The following is a 22,248-nucleotide window of genomic DNA, read 5'->3' as shown; positions in this document are numbered from 1 at the left end:
ATACACAGGTGTAATTATGGTTAGGGTGAGCACTGTATACACAGGTATGATTAGGGCTATGGTGAGAAACGTGTACATATGTGTGATTAGGGTTGAGGTGTACAATGTGTACATCACTATGATTCACGTTTGCTTAGGGTTAGGTTGGGCGCTATGTACCCATTTGTGATTAAGGTTAAGGTGGGCACTGTGTACACATGTGTGATTAGGGTTAGTGTGAGCATCATGTAAATATGTGTGATCAAGGTTAGGGTGTACAATGTATACATCAATGTGATTCTTGTTTGCAAGCACTGTGTACATCACTGTGATTAGGGTTAGGGCGAGTACTGTGTACACAGGTATGATGAGGGTTATGATGGGCACTGTGTATACAGGTGTGATTAGGGTTATGATGGGCACTGTGTACACAGGTGCTATTAGGGTTAGGGTGGGCACTGTGTACACAGGTGTGATTAGGGTTAGGATGGGCACTGTACACAGGTGTGATTAGGGTTAGAGTGGGTACTGTGTATACAGGTGTGATTAGGGTTAGAGTGGGCACTGTGTACACAGCTGTGATTAGGGTTAGGATGGGCACTGTGTACACAGGTGTTATTAGGGTTAGGGTGGGCACTGTGTACACAGGTGTTATTAGGGTTAGGGTGGGCACTGTGTACACAGGTGCTATTAGGGTTAGGGTGGGCACTGTGTACACAGGTGCTATTAGGGTTAGGGTGGGCACTGTGTGCACAGCTGTGATTAGGGTTAGGATGGGCACTGTGTACACAGGTGCTATTAGGGTTAGGGTGGGCACTGTGTGCACAGTAGTGATTAGGGTTAGGATGGGCACTGTGTACACAGGTGCTATTAGGGTTAGGGTGGGCACTGTGTGCACAGGTGTGATTAGGGTTAGAGTGGGCACTGTGTGCACAGGTGTGATTAGGGTTAGGATGGGCTCTGTGTGCACAGGTGTGATTAGATTTAGAGTGGGCACTGTGCACAGGTGTGATTAGGGTTAGAGTGGGCACTGTGCACAGGTGTGATTAGGGTTAGAGTGGGCACTGTGCACAGGTGTGATTAGGGTTAGAGTGGGCACTGTGCACAGGTGTGATTAGGGTTAGAGTGGGCACTGTGTGCACAGGTGTGATTAGGGTTAGAGTGGGCACTGTGTGCACAGGTGTGATTAGGGTTAGAGTGGGCACTGTGTGCACAGGTGTGATTAGGGTTAGAGTGGGCACTGCGTGCACAGGTGTGATTAGGGTTACAATGGGCACTGTGTGCACAGGTGTGATTAGGGTAGGGTGAGCACTATGTACACAGGTGCTGTTAGGGTGGGCACTGTGTACACAGGTGCTATTAGGGTTAGAGTGGGCACTGTGTGCACAGGTGTGATTAGGGTTAGGGTGGGCACTATGTACACAGGTGTGATCAGGGTTAGCGTGGGTACTGTGTATTCAGGTGTGATTGGGGTTCTGGTGGGCACTGTGTACACAGGTGTGATTAGGGTTCGGATTGGCTCTGTGTACACACGTGTGATTAGGGTTAGAATGGGCACTGTGTACACATGTCTGATTAGGGTTAGGAAGCGTACTGTGTACACAGCTGTGATTAGGGTTAGGGTGGGCACTGTGAACACAGCTGTGATTAGGGTTAGGAAGGGCACTGTGTACAGTGGTGTGACTAGGGTTAGGAAGGGCACTGTGTACACATGTCTGATTAGGGTTAGGAAGGGTACTGTGTACACAGCTGTGATTAGGGTTCGGATTGGCTCTGTGTACACAGCTGTGATTAGGGTTCGGATTGGCTCTGTGTACACAGCTGTGATTAGGGTTCGGATTGGCTCTGTGTACACAGCTGTGATTAGGGTTCGGATTGGCTCTGTGTACACATGTGTGATTAGGGTTAGGATGGGCACTGTGTACACATGTCTGATTAGGGTTAGGAAGGGTACTGTGTACACAACTGTGATTAGGGTTAGGATGGGCACTGTGTACACACGTGTGATTAGGGTTAGGATGGGCACTGTGTAAATAGGTGTGCATTAACTCAGACACATCCTCAAGAACATGTTTGCTGGACTGGGACTGCAGCAGGTGGTGAGGGAAACAACAAGGGTGGAAAACAAACTTAACTCATCCTCACCAACCTGCCTGCGGAGATGCATCCGTCTATAACAGTATCGGTAGAAGTTCCATCACAGTATCGGTAGAAGTGACCATCGCACAGTCCATGCGGAGTCGACGTCCCATCTTCACATTGAGAATAGTGTTGAGGCAGTATCACCAGACAAATTGGAATAGATTTCAAATGAATTCAGCAACTCAAGACTGGACGTCCATGAGGCGCTGTGGACCATCAGCAGCAGCAGAATTGTATACAACCACAATCTGCAACCTCATGGCCCAGCAAATCCCCCACTCTATCATTACCACCAAGCCAGGATCAACCCTGGTTCAATGAAGAGTGCAGGAGAGCATGCCAGGAACAGCGCCAGGCATGTCGAAAAATGAGGTGTCAACCTGGTGAAGCTACAACACGGGTCCAATTGTGTGCCAAACAGCATAAGCAGCAAGTAATAGACAGAGCTCAGCGTTTCCACAACTAACGTATCAGATCTAAGCTCTGCAGTCCCGGCACAACCAGCCGTGAATGGTGGTGGACAATTAAACAACTCACTGGAGGAGGAGGCTCCACAAATATCCCCATCCTCAATGGTGGAGGAGCCCAGCAAATCAGTGAAAAAGATAAGGCCCAACCATTCACAACAATCTTCAGCCAGAAGTGCCGAGTGGATAATCTATCCTGGCCTCGTCCGAAGGGCCCCTCCAGGTATCAGTCTTCAGTTAATTCCATTCACTCCATATGGTATGAAGAAATGGCTGAAGGCACTGGACACTGCAAAGACTATGGGCACTGGCAATATTCTGGCAATAGTCCAGAAATGACTGTGCTCCTGGCCAAGCTGTTCCAGCAGAACTACAATACTGGCATCGGCCCAGCAATGTGGAAAATTGCCCAGATGTGTCCTGTACATAAAAGGTCAGATAAATCCAACCCACCAATTACTGCCCCACCAGTCTACTCTCAATCATCGCTAAAGTAATGGAAGGGTTCTTCAACAGGGCAATCCAGTAGCACCTACTCAACAATAACCTGCTCCCAGACACTCCGTTTGGGGTCTGCCAGGATCACTCAGCTCCTGATCTCATTACAACCTCGGTTCAAACATGGAAAAAAAAGCTGAATGCCAGAATTAAGGTGAATGTGACTGCCCTTGACAGCATTTAACCAAGTGTAGCATCAAGGAGCCCTAACAAAACCAGAGTCATAGGGCGTCGAGAAATCTCTCTGCTGGTTGGAGTCTTATAGAGGTCTATAAAATAATGAGGGACATAGTAAGGTAGATAGTCAACATCTTTTACCAAAGGTAGCGGCGTCTAGAACTAGACGACATAGGTTTAAGGTGAGAGGGGAGAGATACAAAAGAGACCAGAGGGGAAATTTCTTCACACAGAGGGTGGTGAGCATCTGGAACGGGCTGTCAGAGGCAGTGGTAGAGGCGGGTACAATTTTTTCCTTTAAAAAACAGTTAGACAGTTACATTGGCAGGGTGGGTATAGAGGGATATGGGCCAAAAGCGGGCACGTGGGACTAGCTTAGTGATAGAAACTGGGCGGCATGGACAAGCTGGGCCGAAGCGCCTGTTTCCATGCTGTAAGCATCTATGACACTTGGCAGAAAGGAATGTCAATCATCTCAGTTCTAGGACATCACTGCAGTGGTTCCTCAGGGTAGTATCCTAGGCCCAACCATCTTCAGCTGCTTCATCAATGACCTTCCTTCTATCGTAAGGTCAGAAGTGGGGATGTTTACGGATGACTGCACAATGTTCAGCACCATTTGCGACTCCTCGGGTAATGAAGCAGTCCGTGTCCAAATGCAGCAAGACCTGAACAATGTCCAGACTTGGGCTGACAAGTGGCAAGTTACATTCATACCACACAAGTGCCAGGCAATGACCATCTCCTTCAAGAGAGGATCTAACCATCGCTCCTTGACATTCAATGGCATTAGCATTGCTGAATCCCCTATTATCAATATTTGGGGGATTACCATTGACCAGAAACTGAACTGGACTAGCCATATAAATACTGTGGCTACAAGAGTGGGTCAGAGGCTAGGAATCCTCACATCCTGACTCCCCAAAGCCTGTCCACCACCTACAAGGTGCAGGTCAGGAGTGTGGAATGAACATATGAACACACAAAGAGCAGGCCCCTTCAGCCCCTCGCATGTGGTCCACCATGACTGCTACAGTGGGTAGCACAGTGGTTAGCACTGTTGCTTCACAGTGCCAACGACCGGATTTTGATTTCCGGCTTGGGTCACTGTCTGTGGGGAGTCTGCACATTCTCCCCATATCTGCGTGGGTTTCCTCCGGGGGCTCCGGTTTCCTCCCACAGTCAAAAAGATGTGCAGATTAGGTGGATTAGCCACACTAAATTGTACCTTAGTGTTCAAAGGTGCACAGGTTAGGTGGGGTTATGGGGATAGTGCGGGGGATTGGGCCTAGGTAGGGTGCTCTTTCAGCGGGCTGGTACAGACTTGATGGGCTGAATGGCCTCCTTCTGCACTATAAGAATTCTGTGGATTACGATTTGTTTTCAGGCTAGGGATGGGCACTGTTTTCATAAGTTTATACTAGCGTTTGTGTTAGGGTTAGGGACTTGCGCTGTGTACATTGGTGTACATTAACAGCAGGGTTACAGGTGGGCCCTGTGCATATAGGTATGCATCAGCATTTGGGTTGGGGTGGGCACTGCGTATGTACGGAGGTGTGTATGAACTTTAGGGTTTGGTTTGGGTTATGGGTGGGCACTGCTATGTAGGCGTGCATTAACTTTAAGGTTAGAGTTATGGTTGGGCACTCTGTACACAGGTGTGTATTTGCCTCTATGTGTATGAGCCCTTTGAGGCAAACTGAGTCCCCCTGGGTTGAAGAATGTATCTGAATATCATGTTCACAATGGAAATGAACCTGAATTCCTATTGTCAGCACCTTGGCAATAACCAGTTGAAGTAAATCTAATGATGTATTAGTCACTAAATGTTCAACATATGTTCATATTTATCAAGGTGAACAGCACACACTTTATATATTCCAACACTATCCGAGTTACAGCTGAAACGGGATCAGCATCAATCGTCATAAGAAAACCGAATGTTACCATCGATTTCTTGTGCGTCTACCCTCTAACCATGAATATATCCTCAACAGTGGTCATCTCAGCTGTGCACAGGTAAGTTAAACATGGCCATTGGCAGTGCCAGTATAGTGGTCAAGTTAGTGGGCTGTACTTTCTTTACACATGACTCCAGTCTGCCAATCCTCTTCTTCTTCTTCGGTGGTCACTCGTTAACTAGTATGATTGCCCACCTAAGAAACTCCGTGTCTCTGGTCATGGGTTTCTCAGGGTCCTTGCCTGGCTGATGAGTCCGATCCGAGAGCCGCATTTCTGGCATCAAACTTGGCAGGTGTTTCCAGGAGCTGTGATTCGTCCTTGGACTCTAGATCAGTGGTATTCCTTTCTCAGGCTCCTTTTCCAGGTCTCCTCTTGCCGTCGGGTGTCCTTGAACAATTATGTCCCTTCAATCAGGAGGATCCTCCAAGTAGGTCTCTTCGGAGAAAGGGTCTCCTTGACATCTGTGCGGATTAAACAAGTGGTGATTGGTGTGCAAATTGGCTGCAGGTTCACAGGACAGAATCATTATTTGGCAGAAAGAATTGGTGTGCAAGAAACATCATTCGTCCTGAAAATAATAAGGAGCAAAATTAAATATTCAAATATAGTTAAACATGTGGGAGCAATTCTCAAAGCTAATTGGATTATTATCTGAAAGATCATCTGCTAATAAAGATTTTGAGTGGCAGTTTAGGAGAATGTTAGGGTGTGGGGGGTTGGGTTTGGGCTGTGGGAAGTTAGGGGTGGGGGATGGGGTGTGGAGGTTGGGGTGTGGGGGATAGGGTGTGGAGGTTGGGGTGTGGGGGGTTAGGGGTGGGGGTTGGGGTGTGGGGGGTTGGGGGTGGGTTTGGGCCGTGGGGGGTTGGGCTGTGGGGGGGGGGGTTAGGAGTGGGGGTTGGGGTGTGGGGGGTTGAGGAGTTGGATTTGGGGTTTAGGGCCAAGGTTTCAGGTTTGGGGTTGGCAGGGTCTAGGTTGGAGTGTGGGGGTTAAGTTTGTGGGTTAGTGTCACGGATTGAGGGTTCAGGTACGGGAGTGTTAGGTGTGAGGTTGGGGTGTGGGGTTTGGGGTTGGGTTTGGGATTTTAGGGTCAGGGTTGGAGAGTCAGGGTATGGGGGTTGGGGTGTAGGGGTTAGAGTTTGGGGATAGGAGTTGGGGTTGGATGGTTGGGGTGTGAGGCTGGGTTTAGGAATTAGGTTTAGTGTTGGAGGGTTAGGGTTGAGGTGTGGGGTGTGGGGTTGGATTTGGTGGTTAGAGTTGGGGTAAGAGGTTTGGGGTATGGGAATTAGCATTTGGGGTCAGTGTTGGGGGCTGCGGTGCAGTGTTGGTTTGGGGGTTAGAATTAGGATTGGAGGGCTAGGCCCCGGGTATGGGGGTTGGAGTGTGGGGTCAGGTTGGAATGTTGGGGTGTGGGGTTGGGTTTGGGAGTTAGGGTTAATGTTGGACGATTAAGATTGGGGGTGTGGGTTGTCGGGGTTGGGGTGCAATGTCAAGATTGGAGGGTTGGAGTGTGGGGGTTGGGACGTGGAGTCAGGATTGGAGGGTTGGGGTGTGGGGGTTCAGTATGGGGTTTGGGGTGCGGAGGGTGGGGGTTAGGGTCAGGGTTAGTAGATTTGGGTTGGGGTGTGTGGGATGAGTTTGAAGATTAGTGTCAGGGTTTGAGGGTTGGGCTGTGGGGTGAGGTAGGGTTTGGGGTGAGGGCCAGGGTAGGAGTGTGGGGTTGGGGGTTAGGGTCGGTTTGGAGGGTTTGGGCAGGGGGTTCAGGGTCAGTGTTGGATTGGGTGTTGTAGGTGGGTGTGGGGGTTGGGGTGTAGAGATTGGGGGTTAGGGTCAGGGTTGGAGAACAGGGGTGTGCAGTTGGGGTCAGGACTAGTAGGTTTGTGGGTTTGGGTTGGGGTTAGGGTTGGGAGTATGAGGGTTGGGCTGTGGGGGTGGGGTGGCGGTTGGAGTGTGGGGTTGGATTTGGATGTTAGGGCCATGGTTAGAGGGTTGGGGAGGCGTTTGGGCATTAGGGTCCGTTATAACCTGCCTGCTTACCATTGGCTGAGGACTAATGACAATCCCACAATCCTGTGGGAGTATGAGCCAAGTTACATTCATGGCCCTCACAAAACTGGCGACGAGGGTTAAAGTGAATAGCTGTCTACACTGCTGAAGTCACCTCCCTGGATTTTTGTTGGATACAGGTTGGAAGTTGTTTTCTATTATACCATGCCTCTGTACGGACGTTTGGATGTTTTTGATGCTGCGCTGGAAAGCTGGAACCAGTACGCACAACGGATGCGTTACTATTTTGGGGCAAATAATATCACCGAAAACGAGCGCCAGGTGGTCAGATTGCTCACCGCCTGCGGCCCACATACATTTGGGGTGATTAGGAGCCTTACGTACCCAGCTGCGCCGGACACCAAGATGTTTGATGAACTTGTGAATTTAGTGGGGCAGCATTTTAACCCAACCCCGTCCACGAAAGTCCAACGTTACCGGTTTAATACCGCTGAGAGGACCCTCGCCGACTTTCTATCCAGGCTACGCAGGATTGCAGAGTACTGTGACTATGGTGAGACCTTGTCAGAAATGTTACGCGACCGTTTGGTTTGCGGTATTAACAATGTGGCCACCCAGAGAAAGTTGTTAGCTCAGCCAACATTGACTTTTCAACAGGCCATTCAAATAGTATTGTCCCGAGAGAGCGCAGAACGAGTAGTGCAGGAGATACTGGGAATGGAAGTGCAGGCCTTGGGCGCAACCTTTTCCGTCCAAAAACGTCCCCCCGCACTCCTGCGGTACCTTGGGCGAGACGACGTCCGGATCGACGCCATTGGCCATCGGACATTCCTCCCCGAAGGGAGCCTTCTCCAGAACCAATGGATGAGGAGCCATGTCGACCCCGTCGCGGACGCTGGTTCTGGGGGCGCCAGAGGCGCCGTCGTTCCGAGAGGCCCTACCTTCCATGTGGATGAACCTGCGGCGACTACTCCTGAGGACGTGGAGACGGAGGACGTCTGCCAGCAGCTGCATTGTGTGGCAGCTCCCCGTGTGGCCCCCATTAAGGTGACAGTGCGGGTCAATGGTCACCCGCTTGAGATGGAGTTGGACACTGGCGCAGCGGTCTCCGTGATCACCAGAGGACATTCGACCGCATCAAGCAGGGTATACAGACCCTTACATTAACCGACACACAGGCCAGGTTGGCCACCTATACGGGGGACCCATTTTACATTGCAGGAACTACGATGACCCCTGTTGTTTATGGATGCCAGGAGGGGTGTTTCCCACTTATCGTGGTGCGCAGCCATGGGCCCAGCCTGTTGGGTCGGGACTGGTTGCGCCATTTGCGGTTGCAGTGGCAGCACATCCTCCAAACAGTTTCTGGAGGGTTGACCGAGGTGCTAGGACGATACCCAGATGTATTCCAGCCCGGTTTGGGGAAAATAAAAGGGGCCATAGCCCATATCCAAGTCGAACCAGGAGCCACGCTGTGCTATTTCCGGGTGCACCCGGTGCCTTCCGCCTTGCTCGAGAAGGTAGAAGGGGAGCTCACTAGTTTGGAAACTTTGGGTATTATCAGGCCCGTCCGTTTCGCTGACTGGGCAGCACCAATTGTACCTGTAATGAAGCCAGATGCCACAGTTCGCTTATGCGGCGACTATATACTTACAGTGAATACGGCTTCCCGACTCGACCGATATCCAATGCCTCGCATAGAGGATCTCTACGGAAAGCTTGCAGGTGGACTCTCGTTCACAAAATTAGATATGAGTCACGCCTACCTGCAGTTGGAGCTGGACCCTGCCTCCCGACCATATGTGACGATTAATACACACCGGGGCCTGTATGAATATACACGTTTGCCCTTTGGAGTATCCTCTGCCTGCGCTATTTTTCAACGCGTTATGGAGGGCATTTTGAGAGGTTTACCGCGTGTCGCTGTCTACTTAGACGACGTTTTGATCACAGGGACGTCGGAGCAGGAACATTTGGAAAATCTGGAGGCTGTCCTTCGAAGCTTTTCAGAGGCTGGAGTCCGTTTACGTCGCACAAAGTGCGTCATTCAGGCGAAGGAATTAGTCTACCTGGGTTATCGGGTGGACCACGAAGGTTTGCACCCCGTCGCAGAGAAGGTGCGCACGATTCAACAGGCCCCCACCCTGACTGACACTTCGCATCTTTGTTCTTTTCTCGGTCTCGTAAACTATTACGGGAAGTTCCTCCCCAATCTGGCAACTACGCTGGCCCCTTTGCATCTTCTGCTAAAGAAAAATCACACCTGGGTTTGGGGTCAACTGCAAGAAACCGCTTTCCGGCGGGTAAAGCAACAATTGTCGTCGTCTGGGTTACTAACCCACTATGATCCTGGAAAGCCTTTGCTCGTCACATGTGATGCATCCCCGTATGGTATTGGGGCCGTCCTGTCCCACAAGATGGAGAACGGGGCCGAGCGGCCGATAGCTTTCGCCTCCCGCACATTGACTGCAGCGGAAAAAAAGTACGCGCAGATCGAGAAGGAGGGCCTGGCAGTGGTCTTTGCGGTGAAACGTTTCCACCAGTACGTGTATGGCTGCCACTTCACTATCGTAACTGATCATAAGCCTCTGCTGGCCTTTTCAGAGAGGATAAGCCAATACCGCCCATTGCTTCCGCACGGATCCAGCACTGGGCTTTGTTGCTCGCTGCATACGAGTATTCTCTGGAGCACAAACCAGGAACGCAGATAGCGAATGCCAACGCACTGACCTGATTGTCTTTATCGACTGGCCCCATGTCGACCCTAGGTGGTTGCAACCCTAAATTTTATGGACACCTTGCCTGTCACAGCATCACAGATCCGTGAGTGGACCCAGACGGAGCCAGTCCTGTCAAAGGTTCGACACATAGTCCTGTATGGTGGGCAGCATAGACAGCTCCCAGGCGAGTTGCGGGCATTTTCCTCCAAGCTGTCAGAATTCAGCGTGGAAGACGGCATCCTTTTGTGGGGGACACGTGTGATTGTCCCGGAAAAAGGACAAGAGCTGATACTAAGAGACTTGCACAATGGGCATCCAGGTGTGACCAAAATGAAAATGTTGGCCCGGAGTTATATTTGGTGGCCAGGCCTCGACGCCAACATTGAGAAGGTGGCCCAAAACTGCTCCATTTGTCAGGAGCATCAGAAGTTTCCGACGGTCGCGGCCCTACATCACTGGGAATGGCCAGGGCAGCCTTGGGCGTGCTTGCATGCGGATTGTGCCGGCCCTTTTCAAGGATCCATGTTCCTTTTATTAATCGACGCCCAGTCTAAATGGCTAGAGATGCATAAGATGCTAGGCACAACGTCCTGCGCAACAATTGAGAAGTTGCGTTTGTCTTTTAGTACACATGGCCCTCCCGAAGTGCTGGTCACGGATAACGGCACTCCATTCACCAGTGAGGAGTTTGCGAGGTTCATGAAGATGAACGGCATACGCCATATCCGCACTGCCCCCTACCACCTGGCTTCAAATGGGTTGGCAGAGCGCGCAGTGCAGACATTCAAACAAGGCCTAAAGAAGCAGTCTTCCGGATCAATGGACACGAGACTGGCTCGCTTTTTGTTTTCGTATAGGACCACCCCCCATGCAGTGACTGGGGTAGCTCCCGCAGAACTCCTAATGGGCCGGAGACTTCGCACCGACCTTAGTATGGTTTTCCCGGACATTGGCGCAAAAGTACGCCGCACACAAGAACGGCAGGGACATGGTTTTTCTCGGCATCGGCCGATTCGGCAGTTTGTGCCCGGTGACCCAGTGTTCGTTCGCAATTTTGCTTGTGGTGCCCAGTGGGTCCCTGGCATAATCTTTCACCAAACGGGCCCTATATCTTACCAGGTGCAAACCCAGGGTCGTCTCCAGCACAAGCATGTAGACCACGTTCGGTCCAGAAGACCATCCCTTCCAAAGATTTCCTGCCCCCGGAGCTCATTTCTACAGCCGCAGAGACCAGAGACAATAGAAAGTAGTCCACACAATCTTCCTCTGGTGCCTCACTCAAAGCCTGCGCAGGTCGTTACAGAACTGCGCGGAGATAGAGACGCCGAGATGACAGAGGCACCAGAGGTGTCCGAGATGGAGACACAGGACGCATCAGAGGGGGAATGCTCGGGCCCACGGGCCGTGGATGTACAACCGTTACGCCGTTCATCACGGAAGCGACGGTCTCCGTCTCATTACACACCGCCCGATCCAGTGCCTCGTGCAAATGGTGTCCGGCCTGCGGCAAAACGAGTCTGACGCCCTCCTTCGCCAAGGTCTTCGGTGGATTCCTTGGACTTTGGGGGAATGTTATAACCTGCCTGCTTACCATTGGCTGGGGACTAATGGCAATCCCACAATCCTGTGGGATTATGAGCTTCCCCAATGAGTGGGGCGGAGAAATCATTAGCAGACTCCCTGTATAAATAAAGCTGGCCAGTTTGGAACCAGCAGGAAGGAGTAAGCAGCAAGTGAGGTTGCTGCTGTTATGTATATATATGTTATTGTAAATAAATGTTATTTCTTTGTATCCTTGAAACTCGTGCTGGATTCTTCGTGGCCCTCACAAAAGGGTCAACGTTGGAAGGTTGGGCTATGGTATTGGGTATGGGTGTTGGGTTTGGGAGTTCGGGTCAGGTTTGGGGGTTGTTGGGGTGTGGGGTTGGGGCTTACGGTCATGGTTAGAGGGTTGAGGTATGGGAGTTAGGGTGTCGGTTTGGGGTCAGGGTTGGGGTGTGGGGTTGGAGAATGGGTTTAGGGTTGTAGGGTTGAATGATTGGGGTGTGGGGTTGGAGTGGGGAGTAGGGTTTGGGGATGAGGTCAGGGTGTGGGGTTGTGGTGTGAGGTTAAGGGTCAGAGTTGGTGGGTTGGGTGTGGGGTTTGGGGTCAGGGTTGGTGGGGTTTGTGGTCCGGACTGGAGTGTCAGGATGTGGGGGTTGGAGAGTGGGGTTGGGTTTGGGGTCAAGGGTGTGGGGGTTGGAATGTGAAGTTGGGTTTGGGTGTTATGGTCAGAATTTGAGGATTGGGGTGTGGGTGTTGGGATGTGGTGGTTGGCACCAGAGTTGGAGGGTTTGGGTGTGAGTGTTGGGGTCAGGGTTGGAGGATTGACTTATGGGAGTTGTTTTTTTTAAATTCATTTACGGGATGTGGGCGTTGCTGGTTAGGTCAGCATTTGTTGCCCATCCCTAGTTGCCCTTCAGAAGGTGGTGGTGAGTTGCCTTCTTGAACCAATGCAGTGCTAGAGGTGTAGGTGCACCCACTGTGCTGTTAGGGAGGGAGTTCCAGGATGTTGCCCCAGCGACAGTGGAGGAACGGCAATGTATTTCCAAGTCAGGGTGATGGGTGACTTCGAGGGGAACCTCCAGGTGGTGTTCCCAGGTATCTGCTGCTCTTACCCTTCTACATGGTAGTGGTTGTGGGTTTGAAAGGTGCTGTCTAAGGAACCTTGGTGAGTTACTACAGTGCATTTTGTAGATGGGACATGTGGCTGCCACTGCTCGTCGGTGGTGGTGGGTTGAATGTTTGTGGAAGGGGGAGCAATCAAGCGGGCTGCTTTGTCCTTGATGAGTGTTGTTGGAGCTGCACTCATCCAGGCAAGTGGAGAGCATTCCATTACACTCCTGACTGGTGCCCTGTAGATGGTGGACTGGCTTTGGGGAGTCTGGAAGTGAGTTACTCACCATCAGAATCCTAGCCTTTGACCTGTCCTGGTAGCCATAATATTAACATGGCTAGTCCAGTTCAGTTTCTGATCAATGGTAACCCTCAGGATATTAGTGTTGGTAGGTTCAGATTGGGGTCAAGGTTAGAGGGTTGGGGTATGAGGTTGGGATTTGGGTTTAGTGTCATGGTTGGAGGTGGAGGTTTGGGAGTTGGGGTGTGGGGTGCGGTTTGGGGTTAGGGCCAAAGTTGGAGAGCTGCGGTGTTGGAGTGGGTTAGGGTCAGGTTTGGAGAGTTGGTGTGTGGAGGTTGGAGTGTAGGCTTGGTTATTATGTTCTGTGTGGGCATGGGTATGGGGATTAGTGTGTGGGGCTGGATGAATGGGTGTGGGGTTGAGGTCAGAGGTGGATGGTTGAGGTGTGGAAGTTGGACTGTGGTGTTAAGCTTGTGGGTCAAAGTTAGAGGGTTGGGGTTTGGGGTTGGGCTTTGGGGTTATGGTCAGGGTTTAAGGGTTAGGGTGTGGGGTTTGGCGTCAGGGTTGGAGGGTTGGGGCCGTGCGGGTTGGAATCAAGGCTGGAATATCAGGATGTAGATGTTGGAGAGTGGGGCTGGAATTGGGGGTCAAGGTTGGAGGGTTGGAGTGTGGGATTGGGGTGTGAGGGGGTCAGGGTTGATGGGTTAGGATGTGGGGTTTGGTGTCAGTGTTGGAGGGATGGACTGTGCAGGTTGGGATCAGGGCTGGAATGTGAGAGTGCGGAGGTTGGTGAGTGGGGTTGGGATTGGGAGTCAAGGTTGGAAGATTTGAGTGCAGGGGGGGTTGGAATTTGGGATTGGGTTTCGGTGTTACGGTCAGGTTTTAAGGATTAGGGTGTGGGGGTTGGGGGTGTGGTGGTTGGCATCAAGTTTGGAGGGTTTGGATGTGGGGTTGAAGTCAGTGTTGGAGCGTGGAGGCTGGAGTGGGGGGGGGAGGGTGTAAGGGTCAGGTTTGGGTGTGGGGTTGGAGTCAGTGTTGGAGAGTTGGAGCGTGGAGGCTGGAGTGGGGGGGGTAAGGGTCAGGTTTGGAGGGATTGGGTGTGGGGTTGGGGTCAGGGTTGAAGGGTTGGAGCATGGAGGCTGGAGGGTCAGGGTTGGAGGGTTCAGGTGTTTGTGTTGGGTGTAGGGGGTTGGAGTTTTGGAGTCAGGGTTAGGGATTTGGGGAGTTTGGGGTGGGGGGGTGGATTTTAGAGTCAGGTTTGGGGGTTTGGGGAGTTTAGGTTGGGGTGGGGGGATTTTCGAGTTGGGGTTGTGGGTTTGGGTTGGGGGTCTGGGGGTTTTAGAGTCCGGGTTGGGGTTTGAGGGTTTGGGGTGGAGGTGGGGGGGTTTTAGAGTCCGGGTTGGGGGTTTGGGGAGTTTGGGTTGGGGTGTGGGTTTTTTAGAGTCAGGGTTGGGGGTTTGGGGAGTTTGGGTTGGGGGTGTGTGGATTTTAGAGTCAGGGTTGGGGGTTTGGGGAGTTTGGGTTGGGTGTGTAGGGCGTTTAGAGTCAGGGTTGAGGGTTTGGGTTGGGGTGGGGGGGTTTTAGAGTCAGGGTTGGGGGTTTGGGGAGTTTGGGTTGGGGATATGGGGGGTTTATAGCCAGGGTTGGGGGTTTGGGATGTGTGTGGGGTTTTAGGGCCAGGGTTGGGGAGTTTGGAATGGGGGTGTGGGGGTTTTAGAGTCAGGGTTGGGGGTTTGGGTTGGGGTGTGGGTTTTTTAGAGTCAGGGTTGGGGGTTTGGGGAGTTTGGGTTGGGGGTGTGGGGGTTTTAGAGTCCGGGTTGTGGGTTTGGGGAGTTTGGATTGGGGGGTGGAGCTTTAAAGTCAGGGTTAGGGATTTGGGGAGTTTGGTTGGGGGTGTGGGGGTTTTAGAGTGAGGTTTGGATTGGGGGGGTGGACGTTTTAGAGCCAGGGTTGGGGGTTTGCGGAGTTTTGGTTGGGGTGGGGGGGTTTTAGAGTCAGGGTTGGGGGTTTGAGAAGTTTGGGTTGGGGATATGGGGGGTTTAGAGCCAGGGTTGGGGGTTTGGGTTGTGTGTGGGGTTTTAGGGCCAGGGTTGGGGAGTTTGGAATGGGGGTGTGGGGGTTTTAGAGTCAGGGTTGGGGATTTGGGTTGGGGTGTGGGTTTTTTAGAGTCAGGGTTGGGGGTTTGGGGAGTTTGGGTTGGGGGTGTGGGGGTTTTAGAGTCCGGGTTGGGGGTTTGGGGAGTTTGGATTGGGGGGTGGAGCTTTAAAGTCAGGGTTAGGGATTTGGGGAGTTTGGTTGGGGGTGTGGGGGTTTTAGAGTGAGGTTTGGATTGGGGGGGTGGAGTTTTAGAGCCAGGGTTGGGGGTTTGCGGAGTTTGGGTTGGGTGTGTGGGGGTTTTTGAGTCAGGATTGGGGGTTTGAGAAGTTTGGGTTGGGGTATAGGGTTTTTTAGAGTCAGGGTGCGGGGTTTGAGGAGTTTGGGTTTGGGTGTGGGGGTTTTAGATCAGTGTTGGGGGTTTGGGTTTGGGTGTGGGGGTTTTAGAGTCAGGGTTGGGGGTTTGAGGAGTTTGGATTGTGGGGTGGGGGTTTTAGAGTCCGGGTTGGGGGTTTGGGGAGTTTGATTGGGGGTGTGGGGGGTTTATAGTCAGGGTTTGCACTGAGTGCTGAATTTGGTGCTTTTTGAGTGCTATAGTGAGAGTTTGGTGACCGAGGGAGGATAAGGCTTCATTTTTATCTAAAGTATAGTCTTTCTTTTATTTAGTTAATTAACTTAAAAGTTGCTGTTTGGTTTAGAAGAAGGTGAATTTTCAATCAGCTTTAAACAGGCTTCTACTTGTAGGCACTTGCAGCTGGAGCTTGTTAATTGGATTAGGCCAGTTTTCAGAGGCTAGATTCACAGTATAAAAGTGATCCCCTACAATGCAGACTTTGTTTGCACTGAGTGCTGAATTTGGTGCTTTTTGAGTGCTATAGTAAGAGTTTGGTGACCGAGGGAGTGCTGAATTTGGTGCTTTTTGAGTGCTATAGTAAGAGTTTGGTGACCGAGGGAGTTAGGTGAGGAGTGAGTAAGGTGCTGCTTTCATTTTGTTTCCGACATTTCCGCAAAGAGTGAGAAGAGAGCCAGGAGTTCACAGAAAGTGTAGCTGACTGGGAGCAGAGTCGGAGGGCGGAGATCTAGTTAGTCCACAGGGCAGCTATATTCTGTCAGGTAAGAGGGGATGGAGGCTAGGCCAGTTGCATGCTCCTCCTGTAGGATGTGGGTGATGAAGGATACTACCGGTGTCCCCGCTGACTATACCTGCGGGAAGTGCACCCAACTTCAGCTCCTCAAAGACCGTGTTAGGGAACTGGAGCTGAAGATGGATGAACTTCGGATCATCAGGGAGGCAGAGGGGGTGATTGAGAAGAGTTACAGGGAGGTAACCACACCCAAGGTACAGGACAAGAATAGCTGGGTGACTGTCAGGGGGAAAAAAACAAACAGGCAGACAGTGCAGGGATCCCTCGTGGCCATTCCCCTTCAAAACAAGTATACCGTTTTGGATGCTGTTGGAGGCGATGACCTACCGGGGGAAGGCCCTAGCGGCCAGGTCTCTGGCACTGAGTCTGGCTCTGGGGCTCAGAAGGGAAGGGGGGAGAATAGAAAAGCAATAGTTGTAGGAGATTCAATGGTTAGGGGAATAGATAGGAGGTTCTGTGGTCGCGAGCGAGACTCCCGGAAGGTATGTTCCCTCCCGGGTGCCAGGGTCAGGGATGTCTCGGATCGTGTCTTCAGGATCCTTAAGGGGGAGGGCAAGCAGCCAGAAGTCGTGGTGCACATTGGTACCAACGACATAGGTAGGAAAAGGGGTGTGGAGGTAATAAACAAGTTTAGGGAGTTAGGCTGGAAGTTAAAAGCCAGGACAGACAGAGTTGTCATCTCTGGTTTGTTGTCGGTGCCACGTGATAGCGAGGCTAGGAATAGGGAGAGAGTGCAGTTGAACACATGGCTGCAGGAATGGTGTAGGAGGGAGGGCTTCAGGTATTTGGATAATTGGAGCGCATTCTGGGGAAGGTGGGACCTGTACAAGCAGGACGGGTTGCATCTGAACCAGCGGGGCACCAATATCCTGGGAGGGAGGTTTTCTAGTACTCTTCGGGAGGGTTTAAACTAATTTGGCAGGGGAATGGGAACCGGATTTGTAGTCCAGCAACTAAGGTAGCCGATATTCAGGACGCCAAAGCGTGTAATGAGGCAGTGGAGAAGGGAACACTGACAAAGGAGAGTACTTGCAGGCACGGAGATGGGTTGAAGTGTGTATACTTCAACGCAAGAAGCATCAGGAATAAGGTGGGTGAACTTAAGGCACGGATCGGTACTTGGGACTACGATGTGGTGGCCATCACGGAAACTTGGATAGAAGAGGGGCAGAAATGGTTGTTGGAGGTCCCTGGTTATAGATGTTTCAATAAGATGAGGGAGGGTGGTAAAAGAGGTGGGGGGGGTGGCATTATTAATTAGAGATAGTATAACAGCTGCAGAAAGGCAGTTCGAGGAGTATCACCCTAATGAGGTAGTATGGGTTGAAGTCAGAAATAGGAAAGGAGCAGTCACCTTGTTAGGAGTTTTCTATAGGCCCCCCAATAGTAGCAGAGATGTGGAGGAACAGATTGGGAAACAGATTTTGGAAAGGTGCAGAAGTCACTGGGTAGTAGTCATGGGTGACTTTAACTTCCCAAATATTGAGTGGAAACTCTTTAGATCAAATAGTTTGGATGGGGTGGTGTTTGTGCAGTGTGTCCAGGAAGCTTTTCTAACACAGTATGTAGATTGTCCGACCAGAGGAGGGGCAATATTGGATTTAGTACTTGGTAATGAACCAGAGCAAGTGATAGATTTGTTAGTGGGGGAGCATTTTGGAGATAGTGACCACAATTCTGTGACTTTCACTTTAGTAATGGAGAGGGATAGGTGCGTGCAACAGGGCAAGGTTTACAATTGGGGGAAGGGGAAACACGATGTTGTCAGACAAGAATTGAAGTGCATAAGTTGGGAACATAGGCTGTCAGGGAAGGACACAAGTGAAATGTGGAACTTGTTCAAGGAACAGGTACTACGTGTCCTTGATATGTATGTCCCTGTCAGGCAGGGAAGAGATGGTCGAGTGAGGGAACCATGGTTGACAAGAGAGGTTGAATGTCTTGTTAAGAGGAAAAAGGAGACTTATGTAAGGCTGAGGAAACCAGGTTCAGACAGGGCATTGGAGGGATACAAGATAGCCAGGAGGGAACTGAAGAAAGGGATTAGGAGAGCTAAGAGAGGGCATGAACAATCTTTGGCGGGTCGGATCAAGGAAAACCCCAAGGCCTTTTACACATATGTGAGAAATATGAGAATGACTAGAGCGAGGGTAGGTCCGATCTAGGACAGTAGCGGGAGATTGTGTATTGAGTCTGAAGAGATAGGAGAGGTCTTGAACGAGTACTTTTCTTCTGTATTTACAAATGAGAGGGGCGATATTGTTGGAGAGGACAGTGTGAAACAGACTGGTAAGCTCGAGGAAATACTTGTTAGGAAGGAAGATGTGTTGGGCATTTTGAAAAACTTGAGGATAGACAAGTCCCCCGGGCCTGACTGGATATATCCAAGGATTCTATGGGAAGCAAGAGATGAAATTGCAGAGCCGTTGGCAATGATCTTTTCGTCCTCACTGTCAACAGGGGTGGTACCAGGGGATTGGAGAGTGGCGAATGTCGTGCCCCTGTTCAAAAAAGGGACTAGGGATAACCCTGGGAATTACAGGCCAGTTAGTCTTACTTCGGTGGTAGGCAAAGTAATGGAAAGGGTACTGAAGGATAGGATTTCTGAGCATCTGGAAAGACACTGCTTGATTAGGGATAGTCAGCACGGATTTGTGAGGGGTAGGTCTTGCCTTACAAATCTTATTGAATTCTTTGAGGAGGTGACCAAGCATGTGGATGAAGGTAAAGCAGTGGATGTAGTGTACATAGATTTTAGTAAGGCATTTGATAAGGTTCCCCATGGTAGGCTTCTGCAGAAAGTAAGGAGGCATGGGATAGTGGGAAATTTGGCCAGTTGGATAACGAACTGGCTAACCGATAGAAGTCAGAGAGTGGTGGTGGATGGCAAATAGTCAGCCTGGATCCCAGTTACCAGTGGCGTACCACAGGGATCAGTTCTGGGTCCTCTGCTGTTTGTGATTTTCATTAATGACTTGGATGAGGGAGTTGAAGGGTGGGTCAGTAAATTTGTAGACGATACGAAGATTGGTGGAGTTGTGGATAGGGCTGTTGTCGGCTGCAAAGAGACATAGATAGGATGCAGAGCTGGGCTGAGAAGTGGCAGATGGAATTTAACCCTGAAAAGTGTGAGGTTGTCCATTTTGGAAGGACAAATATGAATGCGGAATACAGGGTTAACGGTAGAGTTCTTGGCAATGTGGAGGAGCAGAGAGATCTTGGGGTCTATGTTCATACATCTTTGAAAGTTGCCACTCAAGTGGATAGAGCTGTGAAGAAGGCCTATGGTGTGCTCGCGTTCATTAACAGAGGGATTGAATTTAAGAGCCGTGAGGTGATGATGCAGCTGTACAAAATTTGGTAAGGCCACATTTGGAGAACTGTGTACAGTTCTGGTCACCTCATTTTAGGAAGGATGTGGAAGCTTTGGAAAAGGTGCAAAGAAGATTTACCAGGATGTTACCTGGAATGGAGAGTAGGTCTTACGAGGAAAGGTTGAGGGTGCTAGGCCTTTTCTCATTAGAACGGAGAAGGATGAGGGGCGACTTGATAGAGGTTTATAAGATGATGAGGGGAATAGATAGAGTAGACTGTCCGAGACTTTTTCCCCGGGTGGAACAAACCATTACAAGGGGACATAAATTTAAGGTGAAAGGTGGAAGATATTGGAGGGATATCAGAGGTAGGTTCTTTACCCAGAGAGTAGTGGGGGCATGGAATGCACTGCCTGTGGAAGTAGTTGAGTCAGAAACATTAGGGACCTTCAAGCAGCTATTGGATAGGTACATGGATTACGGTAAGATGATATATTGTCGATTTATTTGTTCTTAAGGGCAGCACGGTAGCATTGTGGATAGCACAATTGCTTCACAGCTCCAGGGTCCCAGGTTCGATTCCGGCTTGGGTCACTGTCTGTGCGGAGTCTGCACGTCCTCCCCGTGTCTGCGTGGGTTTCCTCCGGGTGCTCCGGTTTCCTCCCACAGTCCAAAGATGTGCAGGGTAGGTGGATTGGCCATGATAAATTGCCCTTAGTGTCCAAAATTGCCCTTGGTGTTGAGTTTGGGTGGGGTGCTCTTTCCAAGAGCCGGTGCAGACTCAGGGGGCCGAATGGCCTCCTTCTGCACTGTAAATTCTATGATAATCTATAATTAATCTAGGACAAAGGTTCGGCACAACATCGTGGGCCGAAGGGCCTGTTCTGTGCTGTATTTTCTATGTTCTATGGGGAGTTTGGGTTGGGGATGGCGGGGTTTTAGAGTGAGGGTTGGGAGTTTGGGTTGGGGTGTGGGGGTTTTAGAGTCAGAGTTGGGGGTTTGGGGAGTTTGTTTGGGGGTGTGGGGGTTTAAGAGTCAGGGTTGGGAGTTTGGGGAGTTTGGTTGGGGGTGTGGGGTTTTAGAGTCAGTATTGGGCGTTTGGAAAGTTTGGGTTGGCGGTGCGGGGGTTTTAGAGTCCGGGTTGGGGGTTTGGGGGGTTTGGATTGGGGGTTTGGGGGGTTTAGAGTCGGGTTTGGGGAGTTTGGGTTGGCGGTGCGGGGGTTTTAGAGTCCGGGTTGGGGGTTTGGGGGGTTTGGTTGTGGGTGTGGGGGTTTTAGAGTCAGGGTTGGCGGTTTGGGTTGGGGTATGGTGTTTTAGGGTCAGGGTTGGGGGTTTGGGTTGGGGGTGGGGCTTTAGAGTCAGGGTTGGGGGTTTGGGATGGGGGGGTGGGGGTTTTCGAGTCAGGGTTGGGGATTTGAGGAGTTTGGGTTGGGGTGTGGGGGTTTTTGTTTTGCAGTCAGGGTTAGGAATTTGGGGAGTTTGAGGTGGGGGGGGGGAATTTTAGTGTCAGGGTTGGGGGTTTCAGGAGTTTGGGTTGGGGGTGGGGGGTTTTAGAGTCCGGGTTGGGAGTTTGAGTGTTTGGGGAGTTTGGGTTGGGGATGGCGGGGTTTTAGAGTGAGGGTTGGGGGTTTGGGTTGGGGTGTGGGGGTTTTAGAGTCAGGGTTGGGAGTTTGTTTGGGGGTGTGGGGGTTTAAGAGTCAGGGTTGGGGGTTTGGGGAGTTTGGTTGGGGGTGTGGGGTTTTAGAGTCAGTATTGGGGGTTTGGAAAGTTTGGGTTGGCGGTGCGGGGGTTTTAGAGTCCGGGTTGGGGGTTTGGGGGGTTTGGATTGGGGGTTTGGGGGGTTTAGAGTTGGGTTTGGGGAGTTTGGGTTGGCGGTGCGGGGGTTTTAGAGTCAGGGTTGGCGGTTTGGGTTGGGGTATGGTGTTTTAGGGTCAGGGTTGGGGGTTTGGGTTGGGGGTGGGGCTTTAGAGTCAGGGTTGGGGGTTTGGGATGGGGGGTGGGGGTTTTTGAGTCAGGGTTGGGGATTTGAGGAGTTTGGGTTAGGGTGTGGGGGTTTTAGAGTCAGGGTTGGGGGTTTGGGGAGTTTGGGTTGGGGTGGGGGGGTTTTAGAGTGAGGGTTGGGGGTTTGGGTTGGGGTGTGGGGGTTTTAGAGTCCGGGTTGGGGGTTTGGGGAGTTTGGTTGGGAGTGTGGGTGTTTTAGAGTCAGGGTTGGGGGTTTGTGGTGTTTGGATTGGAGTGGGGGGGTTTAGAGTCAGGGTTGGGGGTTTGAGGAGTTTGGTTGGGAGTGTGGGGGTTTTAGAGTCAGGGTTGGGGGGTTGGGGATTTGGGTAGGGGGGTGGGGGTTTGAGAGTCAGGGTTGGAGTTTTGAGGGTTTGGGTTGGGGTGTGGGGTTTTTAGAGTCAGGTTTGGGGAGTTTCGATTGGGGGGTCAGGTTTTAGAGTCAGTGTTGGGGGTTTGGGGAGTATGGGGTGGGGGTGGTGGGGTTTTAGAGTGAGGGTTGGGGGTTTGGGGTGGGTTGTGGGGGATTTAGAGTCAGGGTTGGGGGTTTGAGGAGTTTGGTTGGGAGTGTGGGGGTTTTAGAGTCAGGGATGGGGGTTTGGGGAGTTTGGGTAGGGCGGTGGGCGTTTTAGAGTCAGGGTTGGAGGTTTGGGTAGTTTGGATTGGGGGTGTCGGGTTTTAGAGTCAGGGTTGGGGGTTTGGGAAGTTTGGGGTGGGGGGTTTTAGAGTCCGGGTTGGGGGCTTGGGGAGTTTGGGTTGGGGTGTGGGGGTTTTAGAGTCAGGGTTGGGGGTTTGGGGAGTTTGGGGTGGGGGTTTGGGGGGTTTAGAGTCAAGGTTGTGGGTTTGGGGAGT

The 22,248-nt window shown here is 51.3% G+C and overlaps 1 protein-coding gene across 1 annotated transcript in view; it reads left to right on the top strand.

The window, feature by feature from the left end:
- LOC140386464 (alpha-tectorin-like) overlaps window positions 1-22,248 on the top strand; it is a 78,175-nt gene that overhangs the window by 17,257 nt on the left and 38,670 nt on the right. The window contains exon 7 of the mRNA XM_072468833.1: window positions 5,119-5,282. Within this exon, the coding sequence (XP_072324934.1) occupies window positions 5,119-5,282 (164 nt within the window). The remainder of the gene's footprint in view (window positions 1-5,118; window positions 5,283-22,248) is intronic.

The sequence above is a fragment of the Scyliorhinus torazame genome, chromosome 12 (genome assembly GCF_047496885.1).
Source record: "Scyliorhinus torazame isolate Kashiwa2021f chromosome 12, sScyTor2.1, whole genome shotgun sequence".
NCBI classification, from domain to species: Eukaryota; Metazoa; Chordata; class Chondrichthyes; order Carcharhiniformes; family Scyliorhinidae; genus Scyliorhinus; species Scyliorhinus torazame.
This window is presented reverse-complemented; position numbering and strand designations above follow the sequence as displayed.